The following is a 22,996-nucleotide window of genomic DNA, read 5'->3' as shown; positions in this document are numbered from 1 at the left end:
GAAGCTGAGGTCTTAGAACAGAAGTTTGTCGTCGCTTCTTACAGGAAAAGGCGATGGAAAAAGAAAAGATGATACAGCATCAACAAAGTTCCTCTGCAAGGTGAGCCATGAACACTCTTCTTTTCTCAGTGGACCCCGTGCATGCCTTATACAGTACGTGTGCGTTCATCGCTGCTAGGTCAAGGATGTTGTAGAACACAGCAACCGGCCACCTGCGTGTTCCTGTTCGCACTGAACAAGCACGCGCCTTCTGGTCCATGATGTCAACGCCACGCTGGGGAAAAAAGAAAGACAAATATATGTGACATTTTGAAGAAATCATTTTATCACCAGAATAGCACCAGAATACTTCGTCACACTAATGTTTTTTTCATTAGCATACCTTCATGTGGTTGTAGTCTGTGACCGTGTTTGTTTTTTTTTTTTTTTTTTTTTTATCTTGCCCAATCTCCACATCATGGTGCATTGTGCTGAGAATGCAGACAGACTTCATCTTTTTGGGCACATACACTGTCAGCATGGCACTGGGAGATCTAAACACCAGCGTGGAGAATTGTTCGTGTACTGAACTGACTAGCTGCAGGTGGAAGTTCCCATCGCACTTTATTCATGGTGCCAAGCAGAGTTGTATTGCGGTGCAGCAGTCTATTAGCCAGCGAAAGTGACGTGAAGAAGTTGTCTGTTGTTACGGTTCTGCCTTTGTCCAGAAATGGCTCCATAAGCTTTATGACCACAGACTCGGAAAGTCTTTCTCCCGTGGGACGACTGGGATCTTTTCCTAAATAAGGAGTGGCATTGCAGATGTATTTTGTCTCCAAATCTGCCGCAATCCAAAAAGGCAGAACCATAACAGACAACTTCTTCACGTCACTTTCGCTGGCTAATAGACTGCTGCACCGCAATACAACTCTGCTTGGCACCATGAATAAAGTGCGACGGGAACTTCCACCTGCAGCTAGTCAGTTCAGTACACGAACAATTCTCCACGCTGGTGTTTAGATCTCCCAGTGCCATGCTGACAGTGTATGTGCCCAAAAAGATGAAGTCTGTCTGCATTCTCAGCACAATGCACCATGATGTGGAGATTGGGCAAGATAAAAAAAACAAAAAAAAAAACAAACACGGTCACAGACTACAACCACATGAAGGTATGCTAATGAAAAAAATATTAGTGTGACGAAGTATTCTGGTGCTATTCTGGTGATTAAAATGATTTCTTCAAAATGTCACATATATTTGTCTTTCTTTTTTCCCCAGCGTGGCGTTGACATCATGGACCAGAAGGTGCGTGCTTGTTCAGTGCGAACAGGAACACGCAGGTGGCCGGTTGCTGTGTTTCTACAACATCCTTGACCTAGCAGCGATGAACGCACACGTACTGTATAAGGCATGCACGGGGTCCACTGAGAAAAGAAGAGTGTTCATAGCTCACCTTGCAGAGGAACTTCGTCGTCGCTTCTTACAGGAAAAGGCGATGGAAAAAGAAAAGATGATACAGCATCAACAAACTTCTGTTCTAAGACCTCAGCTTCCCCCAGGGAAGAAAGTACAGTGTCAGGTGCTCATTCACTGTAATAGGAACCATAGCACAGAGAGGTGTGTACACTGCAACAAGTACACATGTCGTAAATGTAGGAATGGCGGACCTTGGGTGTGTGGGAACTGTTCATATTTGAATGTGATGATTTTATATAGCACAGATCGGAAATCAGCAGTTCTTAACATTGCACGACGCAAGCTATCGTATCAACCACCAACTGTAACTTGCTTTCTTTATTCTTCGGTTATAGTCTTGAATAAAAGTGCACTTTTATTTATGTGAAACCAGCTGTGTCAGATGGGGTTGTATGGATTAATTCTGAATGCGACTGTGAGAATGAAAAGTGAATTAAAAAAAAAAAAAAAAAAGCTAACCTTTACCAGTATCAAGTTTCACCGGCTGTTACAGACTGAAATCAAATTTATGTTGTTATTCTAAAATTGTAAGAATAAGAGCAGTTCATTTCTCGAATTGGAGCCGTGCGGGATCGAACTCGCCACCCTCTGATCCCCAGTCAGGAGCTGATACCATTACGCCACCGCGGCGGTTGTAGTAAGACTGTCAATGCGGCATGTTAGCGCGGCTTTTTTTTTTTTTATATATTTTTGAATGAAAGCGCACGTGTTCTCTTATTTGTACCTTTTTGTGAAAGTGTTTCTTTGATATATGGACTTTAGGCTTCATACGTTATATAGTTTATGCCTACATTTTGTCATTTACTATTAGAATATGAAAAACGTTTCTGTTTTAAAAATGTGTTTGCACAGCCTACTATAGAAATGGAACACACATGAAATGCGTGTATTCCAAATAACGCTAGAATTATTTCCACTGTAAAACTCCACTTCAATCCCAGGTAATCAAATCAAGGCAAGGCTTGAGCTAGGAGAAGTTCATTCTAAGTCGGTGGGGGGGATGGAATAGCTGGCTGCTAGTAGCTTTTGTTTATCAGCACATTTAGATGACAAAGGACTCTGGCAGAGAGGTGTAAACGGATTTAAGACGCGATTTAAGGTGGGACGGATTTACGAGTTTTTTCGTAGGCTCTGGTAATTCTAGTGTTAAGGAATAAATAGGCCAAGTTTTATAGTTTTGGTCCCCTTGACCTTATGGGTGCATTGGCAGTTTATTGCCCGTGTGTGTGTGTGTTTTTTTTTTTTTGGTTTTTTTTTTCTTCTCAAACCTTTTTACTGATAATTACAAAATTGGGGTTTGCTAGATTGTTTAGGTTTAGGAATCTTTTGATTGTATTAAATGCCTGCAAAAATGTCAATCCCAGTTTGTATGGTCTTCCTGTCCCTGTTTGGGAATTTTACTGTAGGGTATGCTTGTCATCTTCCATTATTGTAAAGACCTCCCTTATTGATCTCTAGTCTGTCTGTTATAAAGTTAGTTGTGTTTATTGTGTTAATAATTTGCCCTGCAATGGAGTAGACTGATGCTGCGCGAACATATAAGATTGTGGGATAGGCTCTGGACCCTGTGACCTCATAACTGTATTAAGGATATTCAAAACTAGATGGATTTTTATAAGCATTGATCATTTTTGGATATATTGGGTTACATTCTGTGTTTAAGTAAAATGCATTTTAGTTCCTTGTATATCTACCTTTCCACCTTTTTTAAATTTTACCTGTCGCTTTATACTTTTTAGGCATTGTTTAACTGCATGTTCATTATTTAATACCAGCAGTTTGTACTAATTAGCAGTAAAAAGTGGGTACATTTTGAAATTTCATTGAATTATCCAGGTGTTTTAGGATGTGAAATTGATTTTGAAATGTACAAATTATTCCTTCATATTATAGTTATACGTAATAGATTCATGGAGGTTTTTTATATGTTTAAGTACATAGTCTATTGAATCTACGTTAATAAGTTGCTTTGCTTTTTAGCTCTTATGCATTATTGGAGAGGCTTTTGATGATCACAGTGATGATGTGTGTGGAGCTGTCATCAATGTCCGAGCCAAAGGTGATAAAATTGCTCTCTGGACTACCAATACTGAAAACCGAGAAGCAGTTACTTACATTGGGTAGGTCAACTTTTGAGAATAGTACTATTGATGTTGTGCTTCATCAATGTGTGTACCCTTAAAGTCTTCTACCACTTTTTATATTGTTTAGTAAAAATCATCCATGTAGAAGCAAGTAATGGATTTTGGCTTCAAAAAAAAAAGTGTATAGTAATTTTAGTACAGATTCTAATTTTATATGTTCTCTGATTTTGGGAGAATTGTGATAACAATGATGATGCTTCATCCTTGTATGTATTTTGGTGCCTTAATCCTCTTTCCTGCTACTCACTTGTGTGGCCTGCTCAAGCACAATCTTCCATCTCACTAGCTTGTGCTCCTGCCAGCAGTGAGTGTCCCGCAAACACAGCTCCCTCCTCACCATTCCTTGGTGTCCATGGGGCTTTTATGGAGAGTCCACTCGTTCCACCTTTGGCCCTCCCCTATCGCTTGCATGGCTCTGTGTTAATCCTGGTGCTACATCATTTCTTTTCCATTTAACCTCCAGACTCTCTCCTTTTTCAAACCTATTAGGTTTCCATTTATACTTCCATAGTTGCGGCATCCTAATTGCTACTCACGGAGTGCCAATGTGAAACAGCTGAGCTAATTAAGTATTCTGCTTGCCTCCACACTGAACACCCTATGGCCACATCCACGGATCCTGAGATGCAGAGTTTTTATTTTAAAAATCTGCACACTGACACTACATGCAAAACCACAAGGAAATGAAGGTGGCTCCACTAAAATGTAGCACTTGTGAAATATCCCAGCCAAATTTGCAAGCAAGATTGGTCTCAAAACCAGTGGGGAACAAACCTCAACTCCCTCTTTTTATGTAGTAAAAAAACGGAATGCTTCACTTGGTTATCATTTTCAGGGGCAGTTAAAGCAATATCAGACACTAGAGAATTTTTAATGAAAGCTTTAAGTCTCTAATTCTCAGAAAGAAACGGCAAGTACAATGTAACATTGGATACAAATGTTTCCTGAATAGAACACTAAAACGGATGGATACAGGATACACAAAGCATTAAATAGAATAATAGAGAATAAACCAGAGTAAAATACTAAATCTAAATATTAAAAGAAAAGCCTAGTAGATAACAGCATAATTTGTGATATAACGCACACAAATTATACTGAGCATCTGGACAGAGAGGAACACTGAAAGAGGGGGCAGAATGTCTGGTTAAGTTAAACTCCTTCCTGAACAGATGTTTTTTTTTTTACTTTTTAAAGAACTGAGTCGGCTGATCTAATTAATTTTGCGAGGTCATTCCAAAGTCTGGGCGCTATACAGCTAAAGGTCCTGTCTCCCATAGAGCACAGGTTAGTATGGGGCACAACAAGATTTCCACAATGGGAGGACCTTAGTGGGCGAACAGGAACATAGTGATGGAAAAGATCATTGTTGTAGTCCAGTATGAGGCCATTTAAAGCTTTGTTGGTTTAGAATTTTATGCTCAATCTGGTAAGACACAGGGGGCCAGTGGTGGTGAAGCAGGATCGATGTTCTGTGCTCGCTGTTGCTGGTTTGTTTTTGGACTCTTGCAGCAGGGTTTTGAATCACCTGGAGGTAGCAGTAATTTATTTATTTATTTATTTTTAAATCTTATTTAGAAAAGTGTCCGAGTACAAATCTGCTGTTCTGTGCTTATACCAGCTCGGTGGTGTGACATGGCCCTTATTTGTGTAAAATCTGAGTTACTAACTTCGTTTTACATCAAAATTTAAACAATGAATTGGAGCACCCTGGATTGGTAAAATTTTAAATCTATGAATAAACCCACAGGTGACATTGACTCTAACTGGATGGAACAAAAATAATTAACACACTTGTGCCTGTGCTACACATGCTTTCCAGAGCTATGAAAAACGATTTTATTGCATATTACATTTTTAATCCTTGTTTAGAATATTAAATGTAGACTTTTTACCAATTTACAAGCCTCATTCATAACATCAATCAATTCTTCTCATGTCACATACTTTTTTTTTTTTTTTTTTTATATACAGCAGACAACTCTTGGATGAGTCCAGATGTTTCCAAAATTTTTCATTTGACAATTAATGAGGCCACTGTGTACCTGGGAACACTCAATACTTTAGAAATGATTTTATATCATTGCCCTGATCTATACCACATCATACTTTGATCGCAAAAGGTCTACAGAGAGTTCCTTGGTCTTTGGCTTAATTTTTTTTCCTGGTATGCAGTGTGAATTTTGGGATTCATATACGTGTGTGTGTGTGTGTGTGCCTTTCTAAACTGTGTCCAATCAATTCCAGTCAAGTCCTAGACACCTCTCATGGAACCCAATACACCTGACCATAATTTGGAGTGCTACAACAAAGGCTCTGAATACTTGTGTATACATGAATTTTGGTTTTTAGTAAATTTTTATTTTTTTTTTTAACTTGCAAAACCTTCCAAAAAAATTTGCCCTGTTCAGGGCAACGTTTGGTTGGAAGATGATTGGATGGATGAGTGTAGATTGTTGGGCAAAAATGGCAAATTTTATCCATTTTAAATTAATTGTACAACACAAAGTGTGCAGAAAGTGGACTCTGAATACCTTCTGAATCAAATGTTTAACTTTATTGCATAGTTTTCCATGCAGAATCCTAGGTGTCATGAAACAATATCGATCAAAAGATCATCATCAACTGACTAAATATGATAAGACCTGTCACAGTGCTTGTTTAGTAATGTGAATGTGTTGGAATGGCACAAATCTGAAACTAAACTTGATTTTTCTCACTTTTCACTTTTGAGATAGTTTAGATTTTATCATTTTATTTCTCAAACTCTGGATAACATTGCTAAGAGGAATTTTTTTTTTTTTTTTAAACCAGGTTGAGACTTTGCGCAGGTGGCCAAGCTTTACGTCTTTTGTAAACTTGGAGCACAAACGTAAACATTTATTGATCTGTTGACAGACTATTGTATCTAAAAAAAATCTACAAAAGACTGCCTTATTGTGTTGAAACTTGTCTAAACGGTAAGAATGCTTCAACAAGCTATAACATAAGACCATAACATAATTTAGCAATTAGCTATATTGAACATACATAAATTTATCTGACAATGATGAGCCTATTAGAGTTACATATAAAGAAAAACATCAGTTACCTGAAGCAAAAATTAACGACAATATATGTTTATGGATAAACACTTTTAGCACATAATATGCTGTAGTACTAGATAACATCTTGCCTGAAGAAGGGGGGCCTGAGTTGCCTCGAAAGCTTGCATATTGTAATCTTTTTAGTTAGCCGATTAAAAGGTATCATATTTTACTCACTCCACACATAATATGCTATTGTTAATGTAACATCTTGAAACGTGCTCTTCATATAAAATCGGGGTGTTTAGACAGGTGCTTATCCAGGTTTGAGGTGCTCCCTCATTTTGGTTTTTATTAGCCTGAGACAGTTTACAGACTGGTTTTTCAGATCCAACAGTATTACTGTGAGCATCTGCTTTGAAGGTAAAGCATTTACAGACCTGACATTTGCTCATTGAATATGAGGGGCTATAGCGATCCTGCTAGTCTCCCAATATATATATATATATATATATATATATATATATATATATATATATATATATACACACATACACACAGGTACTTGTCGACTTACGACCGCGATTGGTTCCGACTGACTGGTTGTAAGTTGATCTGGACGTCAGTCGGCCTATGTTAATTTAAGGTAAGAATATTACACTGGGTAATAATATTGTAATCATCTTAAAGTAATATTTTATCAACATTTTCTTACTTTCTAAGACAAACACAGCATACTACAGTACAATTTGTTTAATATGTGGAAAACGTACAAAACAAGAAATACTGTACTGTACATTTAATTCCTGGCACCACTGGTGCTTGGCTGCGGGTTGTCGATATCGCCTTCATCAGATCCGGCGAGGCTGCGGACGGGGTGATGGGAGGAGTTGCTCTTTTCATAAACATAGTGAGCTTCGTCTGAATTGTTTGTTTTTTTTTTTCTCTTCATAAATTTCGCAATAAGGACGAAATGTGTTGCGTGCCATCCGTTCAATCCTCGCAAATCGTTCAATATTTGGGTCCATTTTTTCAAAATGAGCGAGGAGTTTATTCAGTAGAGAGAAATCTTCTGACAATCCCTTTGTGGTGAACATTCTTTGTGGCACCTCCTCCTCTTCGTCTTACTCCAATTCTCTTGTTTCTTCTTCCGCCACTCTTTCTTCTTCCAATTCTATCAGCTCTTCATTCATAAGTTCACCTGATTCCCGGTCTAGCAACTCCTCGACATCTTCCATTTCACATTCCAATGAAAGGTCTTTTGACAGTTTCACTATTTCTTCACGAATCTCATCAAGTTCTTGTTCACTGTTAAATCCAGCAAAAGTATTTACATAACGCTTAACACACTTCTTCCATACGCCATTCATACACTGTGAGTCGACATTTCTTGCGGGGAGGGCTTCTGTTTTCTCTGATCTGAGTTCACCTCTGTTATAGCGCGTTTTTATTTGAAAAGAGCAGTGTCATATCGGGGCGAGTGTGAACGCTAACTTTGACAAGCACTATAAATTTACAGCGGTTGTTACAGACATAAATCAAATGTATGTTTTTATTGTATAATATTAACAATAACAGCAGCTCTCTACTCAAAGCGGTAAACTCGAGAAGCTGCTAGCATCAAACCCGGAAGCTCTTGATTGGGAGTCAGCAGTTGTGTGTGGGAACTGTTAACATTTGAATGTGATGATTGTATATAAAACTTGTGCACGAACGAGACTGGGATAACTGTGGATGTGGATGTGAGTGGTGTGTGTGACTGAGAATGACTGGTGTGAAGCCTGAAGTCCAAATATCAAATAAACACTTTCACAAGTACAAGTATAACAGAACAAGTGCGCTTTTATTCAAGAAGAAAAAAGAAAGCAGGTTGCGGTAAGCAGTTGATGCGACTGCTTGCGTAGTGCAATCCTAAGAACTGCCCAATCAAGAGCTTCTGGGTTTGATGCTGGCAGCTTCTCAAGTTTGCCGTTTTGAGTAGAAAGCTGCTATTAGTGTTAATATTATAGGGTTATATGTTAGGGTTATATTATTATCGAAAATTGCCAAAACAACAAGACACAAACACACGTGGGGCAACACTGCTGCGTATATTTTTACTGCTGCGTAGCGAGACTTGAGAGTGCGGGAAACTGGCGCTGCCAACAGCTGGCGGGGGAAACAGTCAAACGCGTCGTAAAGTCGAACAGTCGTAACTTGCATAGGTCGTATGTCGACGAGTACCTGTGTGTGTGTGTGTGTGTGTGTGTGTGTGTATGTATATATATATATATATATAATTTTTTTTTTTTTTTTTTCTTTCTTTCTTTACATAACATCTGCATTTAGATTTGGGCTACTGGAGAGTAGTGGTGTGGCCAGACTTGCCAGTAGGAGTTCATAGTTAAAGTCTGTGTGGCACTGATACTTAGAGGCCTTGTGTTTTGTTTTTTTTTTGTCTTGGATTTTGGTTTGGTATGGTACTGAAGAGTGGCTTCTTATGACATCTCTTGCATAGATTTTGCTCTGAGGTACAGTTAAATGTGTTCATAGTGCAATGTTTTTTTTTTTGTGTGTGTTTTTATTTGTTTTTTTTTTTTTTTCCGTGCCAAAATAAACTTAGACAAGAATGAGGAGTATCATTGGATATTTCAAAGCTAAAGGTAACTTTTGAAGTTTGGACTCCTATTGGTTTCAAATCCAACAATAAAGAAGAAAACTTAGTTCTTTGTACTTAATGACTACCTATTTGATACTAGCAAAGTATGAGTACTATGTGAATAAACTTGGTTACTGTTGGTAATTAAGTGATTTGCAGTGTTTGAAAATGTTTTTTTTATTTAAAGTGCTGCTATAACAGTCTACGATCTGGTTTTTTTTTTTTTTTTTTTTTTTTTTCCCTCCTTTGGACACACACCCCTACACATCCTTTTTTTTTTTTTTACATTTAATTTTATTGTAATCATTCCATGCAAATAGATTGCTTTGTTAATTCTTTTTTTGTTATAAATTAAACCCCACCCTTGAGAAGGAGAGCTTAGCCAAAGGAGAATTGCTTAGGGCTTTTTAATAAGGCAACAATAAACAAAAGAAAGAGAAAGAAAGAAAGAGAAAAATATGTAGGTAAATATAAAATGGAGAGGGGAAATAAATGCAGTAATAGTTATCTCTTATTCTAAAATAATATTGATTATATCCTGCCAGGTTTTGAAAAAATTCTGTACAGATCCTCTGAGAATTTGATTTTTTCCAATTTCAAATAATATAAAACATCGGTTTCCCACTGACTTATCAGAGGAGAGTTAGGATTCTTCCAATTTAACAAAATAAGTCTGCATGCCAAAAGTGTAGTGAATGCAATCACCGTTTGCTTGTCCTTCTCCAATTCAAGTCCGTCTGGAAGAACACCGAAACACAGCTGTTAATGGGTTAGGAGGGATTGTGACCCCAAGGCTGTCTGAAAGGCACTTAAAAATTTTGGTCCAAAATGATGATTGTTTGGTGCAGGCCCAAAACATGTGACCCAGTGACGCAGGAGCTTGGTTGCAGCGTTCGTAGGTTGGATATTGCCCTGGAAACATTTTGGACAGTTTTAAGCGAGACAGAGGAGCTCGATTATATAATTTTTAGTTGAATAATTCTATGCTTTATGCATATGGAGCTCGAGTGAATTCTCTGCTTTGCTACCTTCCACTCCTTTTCTGATATATTAAGAGATCTTCTTCCCAATGTCCTCTTGGGTCTTTGAAAGGTAGGGACTCTAATAAGATTTTATATAATGCAGAAATGGTGTTTAATTCCTCGAAATTGAGCAGTATTTTTTCCAGCATGGTGGAGGGTATGAGGTGAGGAAAATCGGGCAGTTTCTGTTTAACAAAATTTCTAATTTGAAGATCGTGAAAGAAATGTGTAGCTGGAAGGTTGAATTTGTAACATTATATTTGCATCTTTTGAAGAATTATGTCTATATAAAGATCTCTGAGCATTTTAATCCCAAAACTTTTCCAGGTATTGAAAACTGGATATGTTTGCGAGGGTTGAAAGAGGTGATTCTCTTGCAGTGGTGCCACGGATAAAAGATTTTCCATCTTAAAATGCTTTGTAAGTTGGTTCCATATTCTGAGTGAGTAAAGCACAATAGGGTTATTAGTATATTTGTGATAACTTGCATTTATTGGAGCTCAGAGTAGGGAGTATAAAGAAGTACTACAGGATTTTACTTCTATTGCGAACAAAGTCTGTGTGTGTTCATTTTTTTGTGTCCAGGTTTTTATGGCTTGTATGTTTGCTGCCCAGTAATAAAAATGAAAATTAGGTAAAGCCATGCCACCTTCTGCCTGAGGTCTTTGGAGGGTCGCTCTTTGGATACGTGGGTGTTTTGAGTTCCAAATGAATGAGGTTATTGTTGAATCTAATTGCTTAAAAAATGATTTATTGATATATATTGGAATGTTTTGAAATAAAAAAAAAAGTTTACGAAGGGTATTCATCTTAACAACGTTAATTCTTCCGGCTAGAGTGAGATGAAGGGTTGACCATCTATGCAAGTCTTGCTTAATTTTTTCCATACAGATGGCAAAATTTTGTTGATAAAGAGCTTTATGTTTACTTGTGATATTTACCCATAGGTATTTAAACTGATCTGCTATGGTAAAAGGTAGGGTGTCCAATCTAGTATTATATGCTTGTGAACTCACTGGACAGAGTATACTTTTATTCAGATTAATTCTGAGACCAGATATCTTTTGAAATTCTGTGAGTGCTGTTAAAACTGCAGGCACAGTGTTTTCTGGGTTTGATATATATAAAACCATATCATCTGCATATAGAGAAATTTTCTGTTCTAGTCCTTCTCTGATAATCCCCTTTATCTTATAAGAATTTCAACAGTGAACCGCCACTGGTTCAATGGCGATTGTAAACAGCAGTGGTGACAAGGGACATCCTTGTCTTGTACCACGTTCTAGCTTAAAGTAGTCTGAACAAATGTTGTTAATACAAACTGAAGCTTCTGGATTGGTATACAGTAGTTTGATCCATGCACAAATATTCGGGCCAAACCCAAATTTCTCTAATGCAGTGAAAAGGTAGTTCCATTCAATCATATCAAATGCTTTTTCTGCATCTAAGGATAGTAACATTTTGCAAACACCCCTACACATCTTATTTGAGTAACTTTCTGAATATTAGTAAACCTCATAATAAATGTATTTACCTTTCAGTAATCTTCATTTTATGTTTCAGTTGCATTTAATTAACACATCTATTAACCTTGTCTAATTAATGCTTAATTATAAGCATTTATATCCTGATTTTTCTTTTAGATGTCTTAATACCCTTCTATTTTCCATTAGTATGTCTTAATTTATTAATTACCATGTTAAATTCTTAAAACATAATTCCATACACATGCTGAGCGAACATACTATTTATTATAAGCAACCAGTCTCTCTGTCTCCTGTCTCTGTCTGTGTGTATGTGAGAGAGTGAGAGGATCTCCAAGTGAAATCCAAGGGGGGTGAGAAGTATCTTTTTGCAGAACTTTTTTTATTTTTTCCATCCATTTTCCAACCTGCTGAATCCGAACACAGGGTCACGGGGGTCTGTCGAAGCAAATCCAGGGCACAAGGCAGGAACCAATCCCGGGCAGGGTGCCAACCCACCGCAGGACACACATGCACACACTAGGGACAATTTAGGATTGTCAATCCACCTAACCTGCATGTCTTTGGACTGTAGGAGGAAACCAGAGCACCTGGAGGAAACCCATGCAAACGCAGGGAGAACATGCAAACTCCACACAGGGCGGACCCAAGAAGTGAACCCAGGTCTCCTTACTGCGAGGCAGCAGTGCTACCCACTGCACCACCATGCCGCCCTCATGACAATGTAATTTTTTTTTTTTTAACCGCATATTATATTTGTCATGTGTTGATAATGGTTAACACACACACAGTGAACATGAAACAAAATGTGGGTACAGTCTGTAAGCACCTGTTAACAGAATCGACAGACTGTCATTGTATTCCAACAGGCAAATCGCTTAGTGTCATTTTTATATTTAGAAAAGAGCAAAAATCCAGTACATTGCATAAGATCGTGGGGAAACAAAATCCAGATGGATGCATGCATATGTGGCACTATGGGTATAAAGGATATTGGGTGTACTAAAGAGGTCACAAATGGAAAATGATGAAAGAGGGATTAATTTTTTTTAGGTCTGTCAAATACAAAAATTTCTGGTTTGAATACTGTTATTAAAAAGTTCATAGTAAATCTGTAATGTGATTTCGAAGCTCATTAAACTTTTTTTTTTCAAATTCTATACATTATTTTCATGGGAGGCATTTGTACATCTGTAATGCATTTAACAGATGATGATTTTGTCCTAAATCTGTCTGAGTATACCCAAACAATCTTTTTATGTAAACGTTATTTATTTGTATCTTGTGCCCATGGCCTAATAACTGTTTTATTACTGACTTAATTTAATATAACTGTTTTGTTCTTGACAATAAATCGCACCTCAACTTTGGACTTAACAGATTATTCCCATCTCATTAAAAATGTTAGTCTTTGAGTTAACCAAGGGTCTTCATCCAAGAATAAGCTGTGTTAACTTCTTCACTCGCAATTAGATTAAATCATATTTTCTACAATACTGATATATAATGGCATAACTTGTACAACATTTTTACTGAAAGCTATTTTTAACATGAAAGTTGTCTACATTTCCTTTGCAAATTAAATAATCTCTTGTCTGTTGTACTCCAGTAAAGCAGAGACTACCTTGACTGTTTGGACACAAGGCAGGGGCCAGCCTTAAATGGAGCATTTGTCCATTACAGGGTACATTTTATTCATACAGAACACATTGTAATTCTGCCAGTAAACTCTAGCATATATACTGACGAGCCACAACATTAAAACCACCTTCCTGATATTGTCAAGGTATCCGTAACAGCAGCTCTTGCCCATTGAGGTATGGACTCTACGAGACGTCTGAAGGTGTACTGCGGTATCTGGCACCAAGACATTAGCAGCAAATCCTTTTGAGTCATGTAAGGTGGGGCCTCCACGAATTAGACTATTTTTTTCCAGCATATCCCACATTTTCTTAACCAAATTGAGATCTGGGAAATTGAGGCAAGGTAAATACCTTGGACACTTTTTTAAAGTCCTCAACAATTTTTGCTGTGTGGTACAGTATTCTCCTGCTGCAAGAGGCCTCTACCATCAGGGAATACCATTGCCATGAAGGGGTGTATGTGGCCTGCAACAACCTTTAGGTAGGTGGTACATGTCAAAGTAAAGTCCACATGAATGCCAGGACCCAAGGTTTTCCAGCAGAACATTTCCCACAGCATCACACTACCTCTTCCAGCTTGCCTTCTTCCCATAGTCCACCCTGCTGCCATCTCTTTCCCATGTAAATGATGCATACGCACCCAGCTATCCACATTATTTAAAAGAAAACATCCATGAGATGAGACCACCACCTTCCATTGCTCTGTGGTCCAGTTCTGAAAGGGCGCATTGTAGGTGGTTCGGTGATGGACAGTAGCCAACATGAGTGCTCTGACTTGTCTGTGGCTAAGTAGCCCCATATGCAGCAAGCTGTAATGCATAGTATGTTAGGACCCCATTTTCTCATGGCCAGCATTAAGTTTTTCAGCAATCTGTGCTATAGTACCTCTTCTTTTGGGATTAGACCAGACAAGCTAGCCCTCCCTCCCAATGTGCATCAGAAATCCTTGGGCACCCATGACCCTGTCGCTGGTTCATCATTAGACCTTCCTTGGACTGCTTTTGGTAGGTACCAACTACTATATACCAGGAACACCCCTTAAGACCTGCTGTTTTAGAGATGCTCTAACCCACTCGTCTAGTAATCACAAATAGGCCCTTGTCAAATTCCATCAGATCTATACTCCTGCACATTTTTCTACTTCTAACGCATTACCTTTAAGAACTGGCTGTTCATCTTTCAGCCTAGTAAATCCCAGTCCTGTACTGAAAATTAAAAGAACTAAAAATTTATTTTAATTTTGAAAAATGTCTTGTGTATTTCTACATAAAAACACAATACTTTAATCAAAGCTTAGTTCTGTATCATTCATAAATAGCCATGTGTTCTTTAAAAATTTTCATCTCTAACTTCTGAACGTTATCTGCACAGAAATGCTACTACTCTCACAGTTGAGAATAATGGTTTTAAAAAATTGGGTTTAAAAAGTATCGCCATTTCACCGAAATTGTGCATGTATAGCCCTGTGATCTCTTTTGATCATCATCTGGGGGTTTAAGTCAAGTGAAGTTTTGCTGCAATATACCACATTTTAATGATGGGGTGAGGCAACTCCAACATCATGTAAACCTTTAAGTATTGTACTAGATAAAGTTAAAATTTCAAAATGTTTTATCAAAATTCAAAAAGTGGATGGCTCTTTAAATGGAAAGATACAGTATCAAAAACTTCTATCAGATATGAAATGCTTATTCAAATTCAGAACAGGCAATATCAGCATTCTAAATTTTGATATTGAAAGAGGGATTAAATGCTAAAAAGGCTCACCATAGTTTAAACACAGATTCATCTTCAGTCCTGCCCATATTACAATCCATGCTGCAAAGACATTGTTTAGTCCTCTGAGACTTCCTTGACAACATCAGCAAGCAATTTGCCAGTCAGGCTCTGGTTAAATTTTATTAACACCTTTTCCAGAAACAATTGTATAGATAAATATTAATGATTGGTATACATACCACCTACAATACTGCACTATCACTTAAAACTAGTGATTGGAATGCAGCAACTTGGTGTGGGGTGGTTTGTAGAATACATTTTAAAGAGACTTTTAGGTCTGTATCATTCCTGTTTCCACTGCTAGGATGGTTGGGTTTGTTTTGTTTTCTTCCCCTGTACTCCAGTGTTCTCTAGAACATGCCAACACTACCTAATAGGAATACTAATTTATTCCTCAAAGTTGTGTAACAGTTTGAAATTTTATAGATGTCACCATTGTAATAATGTTGTTCATGTAAATGGAACATAAGTAATGAAGCAGAAAGTAGTCATCCTCAGAGGTTTGCGGGTGTTGAGCAAATACTCATGTCTTTATGTTAACCATTTTTTTAAGTTTCTTTCTAGGTTGCTAATTGTTATTACTAACAATCCTGGTAAAAGTTGCTCAGTTTTAAGTTTAAAACTCAAAGCTATATGTGTATTGTTAAAGAGGTCAGTAATTTACAGCAGTCAATATAATTATTTTGTCTATTCTCATCTTGTAGGCGCAAGTTCAAGGAGTGGTTAGGTCTGCCTGCAAAATTGGTAATTGGCTATCAAGCACATGCTGATACAGCAACAAAGAGCAACTCTATTACAAAAAACAAGTTTATTGTCTAAAGGAGAACATGAAACTTTGGAAGTAGAATGTTGGCTCTGGAAATCTCATCTTCAGTGACTTTCACAGCTGAGTTGGTTTCTGTATAGAATCTTATTAATTTGGGTTAATCTTAGAATTATAAAATAATGGTATACCTATAAATTATGTATATGAGAGTAATTAAACTATAATCTTGGTTTAACTTTTCATGGCCCTGATATAGCAAAACAAAATATTTTAATTAATGAAAAGTTAATTTCCTCACCACTCTATTGCATTGTGGCCTTTGTAAAATATGAGGTTGTGTTCCTCTGCCCAAGCCAGATGTGTTTAATACATACATATTTATAGTAAACACTGCAAAAAGGGCCTAAGACTTGGTAGTGTTTATATATGAAAACCTATTGGGACTTAAATGTAAAAAAAAAAAAGGTAGCTTCTGCTGCTTGGATTATTTTTAGAGCTGTGGAGAAAGTAATTTATTTTTCTGTCAAGTGTTACTTTTTGACTTTAAAGTTCTAGCCAAATTTTGTTTTATTTAAAGAATTTCTGTATTGATAATCTAAATTTGGTTATGTTCCCATTTCTTTCTATGGCTTGTTAGATTTTCAAAGAAAAATAATAAACAAATGTTAAAGAACAAAAAAGTTTATCTGCAACATATTTGACTCATTTTGTCAGAAAAATTCATATTTCCACCATGCATGATCAACTATCTGTAAAGCAACCCTTTTTTCACTTAAGTTTGATTGGCTACAGAAAGGTTGTGTTTTTTTTTTTTTTTTTTTTTTTTTAAATGTTTTAAACATTGCCAGTCTTCAGTTTCCTGATACATCACATATATCATGCTGATTTGTAAAAGGTTTGTGTAATGTAATTGTTGAATACTTAATTTTTTTTCTCTCGCACTTTTACTAGAACCTGTTTTAATTATATAGACTTCATATAGGTTATCCTGTGGTACAACTACTAGTTTATAAGTAAATGAACAAAACAGTTGTTATGATTTTTTTTTTTTTTTTAAATGTATGTGCAAGATAATTTTTACACAGTACCTTTAGCTATACTGCATTTGACCCTGAGTATATTTACTTAACTTCCCCAACTTAAGATGCCCTTCTTGAGTAGTCTGTATGGTTATTTGTAAAACCCTAAAATATATCTAGCAGCACAATGGTTTGTTGGTTATCTTTGTGTCTTCTAAAGCCATAGATAAATTTCCAGGCTTTTTGTTAAATGTGGTAGAAAAAAATTTTTCTTGGTGGTCTGATGTACCCACTTATGTATTTTCTTGGAATTCCATTACATTTTCCTAGTTCTAACTAGACATGGTCACTCTAAAATGTATTTTTACTATTTACTACAAGAGGAGGAGGACCATGCAGAGCTGTGGCAATGTGAAGTTTGAGGTACACTTAAGTCCTACCTGTAATTTCTTTTCTCTCCAATCTATTTTCCAGCAGTTAAACTCCATTCTGAAGGTGAGTAGTGGATTTAATGTACGCATTGTTAAATAATAATAATGTCTTACAAATTTCCTTAATTTAGCAGGATCCAGAACATATATAATGGTTAATTGTCTTGTCTGATGGTTTAGACAGACCTTCTCAACTAAACCTGCTTTTTATATATAAATTTTATGGATTAAGTTAGTTAATGGTGTCATTAATGGAAACTATACAACATCTTAATCACAGTAGATCAGGCACTACCTCCACTAATCATCCAGAGAACAACAAAAGAAAGAAGACTTAATGTAAAGTCTTCTTCCTTAAAGTTTTGAACCACAATTGCATGTATACTTAATTTAAATACCTGCTCATACTTGAACCATCTTTTAACTATTCATTTTATTGAATATTTTTTTTTCTCTAATTTTAAATCAAACAAGACCTTATTTTTCACATTGTTTTAATAGATGGTGTTGGAAATATGGTACAGGTTATCTTAATAGATTTGTCTTCAAGCTGTAGTGTCCCATTAGCAATTACTTGAAACAGTGCTGTGGGTTGATTAAGGATTATTAGTCCAAATCTAATAAAGTATGTCTGTAAGACCTGTGCAGTGGACATTCCCAATTTTTTGTGAAGCATGTGCCAAATAGTATTGCTTACAATTATGATCGTAACCTGGATAACGGTGCGTTTTGGACAGTGTTGGGTGTGTAACGTGTTACACCCGACACTCCAAAAAAAAAAAAATAAAAATAAAAAATTTTCTATGATGTTTTTTTTTTTTTTATCAGACTTGTTGAAGTCATTAACGTGTGTCATAAGCAGAGTTTTGGTTTGCACTGTTACAGTACAGAGAGATTGATATTATCCTCCTCCCCCAAACTATGTGATTCTTCAATTCTACTGGGGGGGGGGGGGGTGTAAATGTTAACATTATATAAAGTTATTGTCTGTTTTTACCTGCATTATTATCAATCTTTAATATTGTTTTTTGGATCAGTATGGTGCTGCTGGAGTATGTGAATTTCCCCTCGGGATTAATAAAGTATCTATTAATAACAACAAATATGATAATTAAGGCCTGCCTACCGCAGCAAGAAACTTAAAACAAATATTCTGTTTCTACCTAAGTTATAGATCAGTGAACTGTCATATTTTGCTTGAGTGATCACTTCACCATAATTGTTTGCGTCCAGCATTTTCCTCTTTTATATGTCCAGATAGCTGCTGTGTTGGAAAAAAGATTCACAGTAGTCAGTCAGTCAGTACCAAAATTGTGCGCTTGTGTCTACATGCCCATGTCTTAGGCCTGAATGTGCCACATGTGCAAACAGTGGTTTGAAGGTCTGTGCAAACGTCAACCACATGTCACACATACCACTGTCACAAAATATTCAGTAAATAAAAATGCTCCAGCTTCCCTCCATCCATCATTTTTTCTGAATCCTCTTGTTCAGAGCATGGATGGAGGGAAGCTGAAGCCTAACTCACCAAGTACAGGTGGAAGGTGGGAATAAACACTGCATAGTGCACCAGCCCATGGTACAGAGATGTGGATGTGGAAACCACTGGGAGAAACTTAAGTTCATCCATAGAGATGGTGGCAGTGTGTGCAGGCATCAGCGTGCAAACCATGAGGCATCAGCACTAAAATCTTTCAATACACCTCCATGTCCCACAACACCTGAATATTGTGCCATACATATGTTTTCTAACTAGTTTAAAATACAAAAAAAGTGCTTATTTTGCCAAAAGTGCAATAAGCAGACAAAATATTTTCAGTCATTTAAACATCAACAGAACTTGTGCACTTTTCCATAATTTGAAATATTTAAACATGGCATTGGGAGAGTTACTGTAGTTTATATTGTAACTTTATGAGCATTTTATTGTTGCCTTGATATGTAAAGTATGGTTGTGACTTTTTTTTTTTTTTTTTTTTTTTTTTTTTAAGTGAAATCAAGCAAAAATAAAGTGACAATTATGCATTTAATCCAGCATGTGCAGCCAGTATTGGGTTAAAAGGAACCAGTGGTTATTGCAGCAATAGTGGATGTAAGGTTTCCTAAATGAAAGGCCTATACTTCTAAGGGTAGTAATGCTCTGTCTGATTTCATTTATTAATTGCCATTATCGCTGGAATATTGTCCAAAGTAGTACTTCAGACAGTTGGAACACCTGTGCAAACTGTTTGCTTCAACTTGCAAGGTTTAATTTACTTTAGTTGCTGCAGAAGGTTGTAGGTTGTAACCTATTAGTTGCCCTCTTAAGGAGGCCCACTTGTAATATTCTAAGGGCTCGTTTATACTTCACACTCAGAACGTGTACACATCATGGCTTACTTCACACTCCGAACGCGTACACATCATGGCTGCCACATGTTCCCCAGCATTCATTTGTCACATCCTCTGAGCAGGTACTCAGAAATTAACACGATGCATGCAAGAGTTTCAGTCCCAGCAAAAAGTCGGGGGCATGGTGTGATAAAAGTTGCTATGTGACGTCAGAGTCTGTTTAATATCTACATGTGACAGAAAGCCGCTTTGAGGATCCTCCGGGATCGATGTGTCTACTTCGATGTTTGATGAATTGTTTGATGTGGTGAAGTAAAATGCCGACATACTAATGTATTCGTGGTGCTTTTATATTCAATCGTCGCATATTCCCCATCGTAATGATACGGTACATTTTAAAAGTCTCACATACCATGTTCTGTGCCCTTTTTTCCCCACACCAACAGAATGTACAGCACTGTATTTGAGCCACAGAGGAAAAAAATTAAGGTCACAGTGAAAAGGTCTATTTTATGATTAAAGTTGAAATTTCGGCTTAAATCTCAATGTCCACTTTAATCTCGTAGTTTACTTTTACATTAAAGTAGACCGTCGTAAACATCATCTTAAAACTGACCCAGTTGTTAATCACTACCTGCTTCTGGGGCTTTCTCCTGAACTGACAGCAGAGGCAAGCAGCAGTAGATCACCACACAGAATACGTTAAATGGCCAGAGTTGGAATATCATACGTTTTAAAATCCTTAGATTTATACTTGATATTTTCATGATGAAATGCATTAAAGTATGTTACATTTTACAGAGAAATTTTTATTTTGTTTAAATAATGAATACTGTTAATTATACACATGGGGGTGACACGGTAGCGGATGGGTAGCGCTGCTGTCTTGCAGGGAGTCAGTTCGCTGTTGTTCCCTGCCAGGAGTTTGCATGTTTTCCTGCTGGGTTTCCACAGTATGTTCGAGTTTCCCTCCAAAGATATGCAGATTTGGGGATTTAGTAACGCTAAAATCACACTAGTGTATGCAAGTGCTTGTATTCACCTTGCGATGAGCTGATGCCCTGTCCAGGGATTGTTTCTGCCTCGTGCTCAATGCTAGCTAGAATGGGCACATCCCTCGATTTGAGGGATTTAGTCATCAAACGTCCTTTTCAGAGATATTGTGGCAAGGTGTCCTCGGAATTTAATGGATGTTTCATGCAATTCAGTTTTCTCACCGTGATGATATCTCACACTGCGACCTGGTGGAATCTTCCAGATTTATGTAAAGTATGAACAGTAAAATGCTTGTGTAGCATCTGCTGGAGAGTGTGTTGCTGCACATGAAGTATAAATCTGGCCAAATTTTTTTTTTTTTTTGCTAACCCTTTAAACCACTGCAGTTTACTGCTTACCCTTTCACCATTTTAGGTCATTCATTACATTTCAGCTGTTTAAATAGGAAGAAAAACTAGAAATACAGAGGTGATCTTAAACATTTCACTAGTAGAGTATATTAATTCTCCATGCTAGAATGTGATTATGTCAAGGTTAAATAGTTTTCAACAATTCAGTCTCATATTCATAAAGTGGTTTTAAAAATGTCCATCAGGTAATAGTGTAAAGGAGGTGTTGATTAGACCACTGAAAAACATAAGACCAATAACTAAGAAAAGGTTGAGACAAGCTATAGAAATTCAGAACAATGTCATCCAGTAGAGCTAAGCATTTCCAATTAGACTGTTTACTGAATTATTCAGCAAACTGCACCATATTGCTTATTTAAAATGCAAATAGCACATTTTGTTTTTTGAAATAATTAGCTTTGTTTTTATTAGTAAAATCAGTTAATTGAATTGTTAAATGGAAAGCAGGGTATTTTAAATTGAAAACTTATTTAGAAAAATGAATTGTTAATGGTGGCTCCCTTTTGAAAAACGGTATGAAAATGTTATTTTAAGTCAAGGTAAATAAGCTACACTGATTTAATTTTTTGAACCACTTCATTCCTTATTTGGTGCAATGGCCAAAGTGACTAATTTAAGGGAGCTTCCATACGGTCTTTTGACCAGTCATCGTATCCTCACACTGCACCCCAAAAAGTTTTTTCTTGGCTTTACAAATCTTGAGAATTAATACAGTATACCAAATGCCAAAATAAATCTTGCACAAAGCATTTCCACAACAAATGATATACCTTAGGAATCTATTCCTGTTTTGAGTTATTTCTTAATATTTGTCTTAGGCTCAAGACTAAAACTGTTAAGTTTAACTTTGGTAGGGCAAATTGTATTTTAAGCAGATGTAGTAAAGTCTAAGGTGGTTAGACTTGGGGTAAGCCTTTAAGTATGGAGACAGTTGGAATGGGTAAATTTCATGGGAGGAATTATTAAGGGGAACATTGAGCAACACATGGCAAGAAAAGGAGTTTTTTACTGAACAGTCAGCATGAGTTCAGAAAAGGGAGATCATGTTTTAACAGCATTCTGGAATTCTAGTAGGTAGCAGTATAAGGATATGATCAAAGTAGAGTATATATTTATTTTGACTTTGAGAATCCATTTGATAAGGTGCCACATTAGAGGCTGTGCATCCAACTAAAAGTAAGAGTTCAGTGTGGTGTTTGTGCAAAATTTGCTGAGACACAGAGCAGAGGGTTATGGTGCAAGGAACCATAACAGAATTGGCTGGCATTGAGTGGTGTTCCATGGGGTTCAGGGCTAGGACCGCTGCTATTTTAAATATATGTAAATGTTTTGGATGGGAATATAAGTAACAAGCAGCATAAGTTTGCATATGATACCAAGCTAGCTGGGTTGATAGATAATCTGGTCAATAGTTACAGAAGGATTTGGACAGCATACAGGCTTGGGCAGATTTGTGGCAGATGAAATTTCATCTACAACAACAACAACAACATTTATTTATATAGCACATTTTCATACAAAAAGTAGCTCAAAGTGCTTTACATAATGAAGAAAAGAAGAATAAAAGACAAATAAGAAATTAAAATAAGACAACATTAGTTAACATAGAAAGGAGTAAGGTCCGATGGCCAGGGTGGACAGAAAAAACAAAAAAAAACTCCAGAAGGCTGGAGAAAAAAATAAAATCTGTAGGGGTTCCAGGCCACGAGACCGCCCAGTCCCCTTTGGGCATTCTACCTAACATAAATGAAATAGTCCTCTTTGTAGTTAGGGTTCTCACGGAGTCACTTGATGCTGATGGTTATACAGACTTCTGGCTTTTAATCCATCCATCATTGTTGGAACATCATGG

General features: G+C 36.8%; 1 protein-coding gene across 1 annotated transcript in view; it reads left to right on the top strand.

Moving 5' to 3' along the window:
* LOC114642279 (eukaryotic translation initiation factor 4E-1A-like) overlaps positions 1 to 16,609 on the top strand; it is an 89,517-nt gene extending 72,908 nt beyond the window's left edge. The window contains exons 6-7 of the mRNA XM_051934188.1: positions 3,436 to 3,575; positions 15,896 to 16,609. Coding sequence (XP_051790148.1) covers positions 3,436 to 3,575; positions 15,896 to 16,010 — 255 coding nt within the window. The 3' untranslated portion in view covers positions 16,011 to 16,609. The remainder of the gene's footprint in view (positions 1 to 3,435; positions 3,576 to 15,895) is intronic.
* Positions 16,610 to 22,996: the final 6,387 nt, after the last annotated feature.

Source organism: Erpetoichthys calabaricus, chromosome 11 (genome assembly GCF_900747795.2).
Source record: "Erpetoichthys calabaricus chromosome 11, fErpCal1.3, whole genome shotgun sequence".
NCBI classification, from domain to species: domain Eukaryota; kingdom Metazoa; phylum Chordata; class Cladistia; order Polypteriformes; family Polypteridae; genus Erpetoichthys; species Erpetoichthys calabaricus.
Note: the sequence above shows the minus strand (reverse complement) of the source record. Positions and strands in the feature narration are given on the sequence as shown.